Source organism: Camarhynchus parvulus, chromosome 9 (genome assembly GCF_901933205.1).
Source record: "Camarhynchus parvulus chromosome 9, STF_HiC, whole genome shotgun sequence".
In the NCBI taxonomy this organism is placed as follows: Eukaryota; Metazoa; Chordata; class Aves; order Passeriformes; family Thraupidae; genus Camarhynchus; species Camarhynchus parvulus.
Window position 1 is genome coordinate 11,976,023 of NC_044579.1, and position 7,932 is coordinate 11,983,954.

General features: G+C 57.6%; 1 protein-coding gene across 1 annotated transcript; it reads left to right on the forward strand.

Moving 5' to 3' along the window:
• Window positions 1-1,317: 1,317 nt before the first annotated feature.
• FAM43A (family with sequence similarity 43 member A) lies at window positions 1,318-2,911 on the forward strand. The gene has a single exon (XM_030954317.1). It carries the CDS (start codon window positions 1,562-1,564, stop codon window positions 2,648-2,650), a length of 1,089 nt encoding a protein of 362 aa, XP_030810177.1. The 5' UTR covers window positions 1,318-1,561; the 3' UTR covers window positions 2,651-2,911.
• The last annotated feature ends 5,021 nt before the right edge of the window (window positions 2,912-7,932 follow it).

The window sequence follows — 7,932 nt, forward strand, 5'->3', positions numbered from 1 at the left end:
TTTCACCTTGCAAGACAAAGAAGACAAAAGAAAAGTACATTGAATGCTACTTGGAGATGAATCAGCTGAACAAATCAGTCTTTCTCTCTCTGCCATGCAGTGGGATGGTCCTGCAGGCTGGCAGGAGCTGTCTGCCACAGGCTGCAACACAGCACACAGCCCCTCCTGCTCCCACACCGACAGCACCATGGGGGCTCCCAGTGGGTGCCTGACACCCAGCCTGCATCAGGGCTCAGAGCAGAGAACCCGCAGCTGCTGCTGGGCACTGCAGCCAGGGCAGACCTCAGCCCCTCACCTGCCCTCCTGTGAGGGGTGCTTTGGAAATATAAGCTAATGGGCTTAATAGTTTGATGCTGGTCACTGTGGTTACTTGCAATTCCCAAATAATCTGCTAGATGGCATTATGTAATAATAGTAATAATAGTAACAATAATAATAATAACAACATCAGGCCAGTTTAATTGATCCAAACTGTAGAAATTGCTTGTGTAACAATTTATGCAGGTGTTGACATATTTTACTCCAGGAGTACGTACTGCCCCCCTTTTGTCGAGCATTTATCCAAACCCTGATGCAGTGGCATTATCTGCAATGCTGGAATTTCTATTCTTTTTGGCAAGGATCTGACACATGACACAAGAAGCTATAGTAACAACACAGAGACCAACTTCCTCATTATGGCTGTGAGTGTACCCAGCAACCCCAACAAGAAATTACAAGACAGCTTCTTGTTCTTCAGCTGCTGCATACAAATAAAGAGCAAAGGATTACTCATACATAATAACTAGTATTTGCTGCAGGCCCTTCAGGTCTCAGAGCCGGACTAACCAAACCGAAGGAAAGATCATGTTGCAAGAGCGGGATTTGTCCATGGCACACCCCGGTCGTGCAGGCAGTTGAGGTTGGAGCCGTAAGATCTCCCAGAGCCTGGGGTCCGGCAGTGGCCTTGGGATTTTTATCAGTTTAAGGGGATTTGGAGCAGACGATCCCCCGCGGTGCCCTCTCCATTCTCCCGTGCTGACGAAAGCTGCCAGAGAGCGCTGTGGCACCCACCCTCGCACGTGGCCGTGGCGAGCGCGGTGGGGCGGGACGGGGCGCACGGGGGTCCCGCTCTCCTGCTCCCGCGGCACCGGCGGGCGTCCCCCGCTGGAGGCCGCGCTCCGCCGCGAGCGGGGAGGGGACAGGGGCTGTCCGGCCGGGCTGGCACCGCCCCGTGCCCGCCCCGTGCCCGCCCCGCGGGCGCGGCGGAGCCGGGGCTGGGGCTGGGGCTGGGGCCGGGGCCGGGGCGCCGCGGCGGGCGGCGCAGAGCGGCGGCGGCGGGCGGGCGGCGAGCAGCGAGCCGCCGGCTCGGCGGGCCCGGGCAGCGGGCGCTCCGCCCTCGGTGCGCGGGGCCTCCCCTCTCCGCGCCCGCGGAGCGCGGCGCCCGCCTATATCTACGGCCGCGGCGGCCCGGCGCCCGCAAGGATGTGAGGCGGGCGGGCAGCCCAGCCGCCGCCGCCGTGGCATGCCCCCCCGCGCCCGGAGCCGTCGGCGCGGCGCCTAGCCGCGGCTCCGCGGGGCCATGCTGCCCTGGAAGCGGAGCAAGGTGGAGCTGGCGGCGGGCGAGGCGCGGCGGCAGAGCAAGCCCAAGGGGTACGCGGTGAGCGTGCACTACTCGGCCCTCACCTCGCTGGCCCGCGCCTGCCCCGAGAGCGCCCTGCACCGCGTGGGCAGCATGTTCCGCTCCAAGCGGCGGAAATTTCGCGTTACCAGCGAAGACCCCACGTACACTGTGCTCTACCTGGGCAACGCCACCACTATCCAGTCCAAAGGTGAGGGCTGCACCGACTTGGCCGTCTGCAAGATTTGGAGCAAGAGCGAGGCGGGCCGGCAGGGCACCAAGATGAAGCTGACCATCAGCGCGCAGGGCATCCGCATGGCCCACGCCGAAGACAAGGGGCTGCGCCGGCCCGGCCACCTCTACCTGCTGCACCGGGTCACCTACTGCGTGGCCGACCCGCGCCTGCCCCGTGTTTTCGCCTGGATCTACCGCCACGAGCTGAAGCACAAGGCGGTGATGCTGCGCTGCCACGCCGTGCTGGTCTCCAAGCCCGAGAAGGCGAAGGCCATGGCCCTGTTGCTCTACCAGACTTCGGCCACGGCACTGGCCGAGTTCCGCCGGCTGAAGAAGCGGGACGACGCGCGGCACCAGCAGCAGCAGCTGGTGGGCGAGCAGAGCATCCCGCTGGTGCCGCTGCGCAAGCTGCTCAACGGGCAGTGCTGCTACAAGCCGCCGGTAGAGCGGAGCCGCAGCGCGCCCAAGCTGGGCTCCATCACGGAGGACCTACTGGGCGAGGAGCAGGAAGAGCGGGCCATGCACTGCGACTGCGAAGACATCCTGGAAGCGCTGGGCGAGCCCGAGGGCGAGCTGCTGCGCCCCAGCCCCGGCCGCGGCGAGAGCCCAGAGCTGGGCCAGCTCCTCCGCGACCTGGGCGAGCTCAGCCTGGGCAACGATCTGCGCTCGCTGCGCGCCGACCTGCGCGTCCGCCGCCTGCTTTCTGGGGAAAGCACGGGCAGCGAGTCCTCCCTGGAGAGCGGCGGCACGGACGGGGCCGCCCCGCCCGGCAGCGACGCCGAGCAGCCGCCCCCCGGCGACCCCGAGACCGGCTGAGCACTGGAGCCCGTACGGGCGTGCGCGGTGCTGCCGGGGCGCACCGGGTTCCCTCCGGGAATGCACGGCCCCGCAGGGGCGCACCGAGTTCCTTCTGACCCCTCCGGGAGTTCCCGGTCCCTGCCGGGAGTGCACGGCCCCAGCGGGGCGCCCCGGGTTCCCTCCGGGAGTGCACGGTCCCTTCCGGCCGTGAGCGGCGCCGCAGGGGCGCACCGGGTTCCCTCCGGGAATGAGCGGCCCCACCGGGGCGCACCGGGTTCCTTCCGGGCGTGCACGGCCCCAGCGGGGCGCACCGGACCCCTCCGGCCCCGCCGAGGCCCCTCGGGGAATTCGCGGTCCCGCCGGTTCCCCGCGGTGCCCCCGCGTCCCGCAGAGCATCCCGCGGAGCGGCCGCCCCTCCCGTGCCGGTGCCGGTGGCCGCCGGAGCCGGACCCCAACTCGCTGCGGCCCGAAGCGGGGAGGCGGCCGCGGGCTGTTTACCTCCGGCTCAGCCCTTGAAGATCTGCCAAATTCCTGGAATAGCTTTCCCCGGGGAGGGCGGCGGGAGGGAGGTGTTGCGCCTTGTTTACAGTCAGAAATCTCATATCCGAGAGGCCCCCCCGCCGTTTTCTCCATTAAAGTCACTCCATCGTGTCGTGTCCAAGAGGTTTGCACTGTTGTGAAGCTGGGTTTTTTTTTTATTATTGTTTTTAAGTTAGACCTTTTTTTTTGGCCCCGGTCCCGTCCCCGGTCTCAATGCTCTAGATCTTTTGCTGTGCAAAAGAAGACTACTTGTGGCTGTTCACCTGTACATAGGGAAATGTATGCAAATACATTTTGTTATTTTTAAGAACACCACCATTGCGATCTCCTCTGTTTGCACATATGTGAAGAAAATAAAGATGATGGTAACTTAAATGGGGTCACTGTGGCGATTTGGCCTCTGTGTGTGGATTCCTGTTAGGAGCTGGGTGGGGGAGAGATCCCTTGGGAAGTGCCGTAGGTGCAGGAGAGCACTGCACAAAAAAGCTGGTACAAGCTTAAAACGTGATTCCCAAGCTCGCTGGAAATGCTACACTACAGGGAAACACACTGGGTACTTAAGGAGTCTTAAAAGAGCGATGAGGTTTCCTCATTAGCCTCTAACGATGGGCAGGAAAGTGCGAGAAACCTCTCGTCAGAGCGCTCTGTCTGGATCCTAGTCTGGAGAAACCCAACTGAGGGGGCCCTGGCACTGCCCTGAGGCAAGGTGCCCCTCGCCAGGGCACTGGGGATGCTGCACAGCGTTAATGCCGTCTGCATCCAGGTGCTGCAACTGGTCCCTCGCTGCTCACAGTGCCAGCCTGAGACAATTTTTAACCTCACCCAGGGTAAGCAGTGAAGTTGATTAGCCACGGGACTGCCGTGGTATTTTTAGCTGTAAATCTGTTTGTAAGTGGCAGGCTCCCAGGGCAGGAGAGATGTTCCGGTTTCATTTGTCCCCAAGTGGAGGTATCAATTAAGAGATAATTAATCTGGCATTTCTGATGTCTAAATGTTTTCCACTGTGCCTGTGCTGCAATCGCTGGAGTCGCAGGAATGTCAATGAAAAGCCCAACCAGCTGCCAGGGCCAGGCCACACTCCTTGTGTAAGGAGCCTGCCTCAGAACTTGTAAATACCTCATTAAAACCTATTGCAAAATCTGCCACCACACCAGCGAGACCATTGTCTCAGTATGAGTTAGTCAGAGGAGGAAGGCACAGTGGCGTGGCTTTCATGAGAGAGGGTAATGGGGAGAGGGGGGAATCCCCTCAGAGTGGGCACCTTCTTACCCAGGCACCTTCTTGCCTTGTGATGGGCAGTGAGATGCAGCAGGTGGGCACTGCTGGATTTGAGCACGCTGGCACTGCAGAGACACACCTTGCTAAAGAAATATTGTGTCTTGCTGCTTTTTCTCAGACAAAGCTCCCTTTGCCTTTCCTAGGGAGGGAAGGGGCACGAAGAGGAAATGAAACACCATGGACAGCTTATTCCAAAGTGTTTATTCCAAGATGGGCCTTGCCATAAGTGCCCTGGGCTGAGGTGAGTGCCCCAGGCCTACGCCCAGAGCTCTCTGTCACTGCCTGCTCTCTCCCGGGGCAGAGGGAGCAGGCCGTGCTTGGAGCAGGGAGCAGTACAGCACCCGGGGAGCAGGGAGGGCAGAGAGGGAGTCACGGGGGTTAGTTTACTAACCCTGGGTGTTGAATGACCGGCTGGTGTTCGCTTTACATCCTCCGTGTGTGCTTAAAGGTGGTTAATGGCCTGAGCTTAGTCAATGCCTTTCCTCTCTCCAGAAGAGCCATCATGTCTGCAGCAGTGAGAAAAGGTTTTTATCGCATGCCAGAGGTAAAAGCACAATTCCCTGAGCAGCAGTAGCAGCAGCCAGGGCCTGAAGCATTTCCCCTTGAAGCCATTAGCAGGGCTACTGTGCAGTTTCCTTAGAGGCCTGCATAGATCGTTAGCTGGAGAGTTCAAATCCCTTTGTGCCCGGGATATTTTGGTACTAGAACCGTAGAAAAAAATGTCATATGTATGTCTGCAGTGCTGGTGCGAAGTTATTCATGTGTGCTTAGCTGCCCTGCCCTCCCCATAGCAGCATGCCTGAGCTTGCAAACGAGAGCAAATTCACATGAGCAGAAAAAGGTCATTTTATTTTCCGCACAGCAAATTTGAAGGAGCATCTTCCTAGAAAAAGGAGAGGAGGAGAGAGCTAGACCTTCTCTTCAATAGATCTGAGTAAAAGGCTGAGCTGCTGCTGTTTTTTCCTTTTAAACAAGTAGCTGCTTGCAAAACTGAAAAGCCTACTGCTGGCTGATGGGCTGGTGTGGGGAGGTGCAGCAGGGCTTTGGGAAAGGCCTGTTCCCATACATAGAGGACAAATTGTTCTGTGGTCTCTGCTGGGTGACAGGGCTGATGCCAGCCCCTGTGCCAGGGCTGCTGCCCACTGACAGTGTCGCAGAGCTTGGCTGTCAGCAGAGACACGTTCCCTGTCGATGGGGCTCCATCCATCAGCACTAGGTCAGCCTTACAGCTGGGCATGGGGAATCAGCCCCTGACGCAGCGAGGGCGGGAGGGCTGCGCAAGGAGCAGCACAGACTCTGAAACTGCTCCCCAAGAGCCAGCAGCACCATGCCACCACTGCTTTCCCAGGGACAGGCAGGCAAAGGGAGAGCAAAGGCAGCCTGATAGCTCTGCCAGTAGGTTTGAACTGTGGAGAAGTCAAATGTGGGAACAAGTGTTTGCAGAATCACATGCATTGCTATCTGCTCCTGGTGCAAATCACTGCCCTGGCCAGGTGAGCCAGCCAAGGAGGTTTCCAGCACAGCAAGGTTGAACACTGAGCTTCACACATCTCTGACCTAGATGTGTGATGAATTGGCCAGAAAATACCTTTAACAAACAACACTAGGAAAGGCAATGATCCTGCTCTGAGCCTAACACGTGGAGCTGATGCTTTGGCAAGTCAGCTTAGGTGCTGCACCAGGTGCCCGAGGTTCCCCAAGTGTGTTTTGGCTAAATAGATCATGTTATTATTTCAGGCAACAATGATTGTCCCCAGAATATGAAGAGATTAAGGGGAAAAGAGCACTTTTGGTAATACTATTTATTGATTGTATATTTGCTGGTGTACTACAGATTTTCTCCTGGAAATGAGGCTGAGGGGGAACCATACAAATGTGTTGGCAGGATCTCATGTACAAGTTCTTGTTTTTCTCTGCCCTTAGCATGCCCTTCTCCCATCTTTAGGTCTTCCTCATCCACAACAGGAAAAAATATCATGTGCAACCAGAAAAATTAGCCAGTGGTCAAGTGGAATGAGCCAAGTCATAAAATGACTTTTAGCCCAGACTGTAGTACTAATTTAGATCCAGAATTATTTGCAGTTTGGTTTGGAGATGTGCCTTGCATGGGGCACATCCAGTTTTCCTGAACAGGGGGGACGATGTGGGAACTGTTGGCTGAAGGGTTGCTTTGGACTCCTGGATGTGAAATCTTGTTGAATGGCACCAGGTCAGTGGTGAAAAACTCTTCCTTTTGAGGGCTACAGGCAGTACTCAGTATCAAATACAACTCTGGGACAGTTCCAAGTCACCTTCAGCACACACACTGTGACTCTCAGAGAAGCAGGAAGGCGTCAGGATTTCCTCCTTGGCGGTGTGTTGGAGAAGAGCAGCTGACCTGTCCTACTGCTGTTAGTCATTCCCAAGGCATCACAACTGTCCCATTGCCCAATTATTGGCCATCACACCAAACCCTCTATTATTCAGTGGGGAAAAGCTCCCCAGTTTCAGACTACATGGAAGGCACAGGGCAGGCAACCTACTGTCAAACTGTCCTAGGTGTTGTGCGTGACAGCACTGCACACCCCCGGGTTTTCTTGGGTGAGGGTGGGCAGGGTCCCACTGAGGATGAAAAAAACTGGTGTGCTGCAAGGAGGGTGCAGTGCCAGCCAGCTATGCCTCACCTCCTGCTTCTCCTGGAGCTGGGAAGAAAAAAGCCCTTCATTTCCAAGGTCAGCAGCAGCCCCAGCTCCCACAGAGCTCATGTGCTGTGAAGGCATCTCCCCCTCCTCACCCCAGCCGCTGGTAGCAGCAGGGGCTGTTTTCCTCAGCAGCTGGAAGGAGATGATGTGCAAGGACAGGAATGTGAGGGCAGGCAGCCAGGGCAGCGCAGGGACAGCGTGGGGTCCCAGAGGCCAGGCCAGGTCGGTTCATCTGCGGGGCTCAAAGAGCCCCATGGAGGAATTGAGCTGACCTGGCCTCTGAGGTTCTGCTTCTCTCCATATCCCCATCACCCACCCCAGACAAGGTGACACCTCCAGCTTGCTGCTTAGTGCCTTGTAGGGGCCTGATTTTGGTTAATGCCTGGCAAGGTGCATGAGCTCGAGAGGGGTGAACAGAACTGTCCTCTGCTACAGCCCAGCAGGAAATCAAAGCCATGCATTCAGAAAACCATGACATTCCCCCTTGCCGGTGGGGGCTCTGCCTGGTGGGAGGGCTGAGCACTATGAAAACACTCAGAGAAACAGTTATATAATGAAGGACAAGGTCCCAATCCAGCTCTTGGCTTGACAAGGTGGCTCTGCAAGCAGCTGAGCTCCAGGCTGCAGCTGCCCAGCACCCTCCAAGATCCAGCCCTGGTCACTGCAGTCCATGCTGCTGTTGAGGGGTGGAGGTGGGAGAAAGGCTGCAGAATGCTTTTTCCCAAGCTGGGAAATGTTCTGCATGCTCAGACTTTGTAAGCCAGAGCACAGCTCCCATCTGTGGGCTTAAATCAAGCCCCT

Coding starts and splice junctions, on each gene's coding strand:
- FAM43A (XM_030954317.1), top strand. CDS start 1,562: ATGCTGCCCTGGAAGCGGAGCAAGGTGGAGCTGGCGGCGGGCGAGGCG.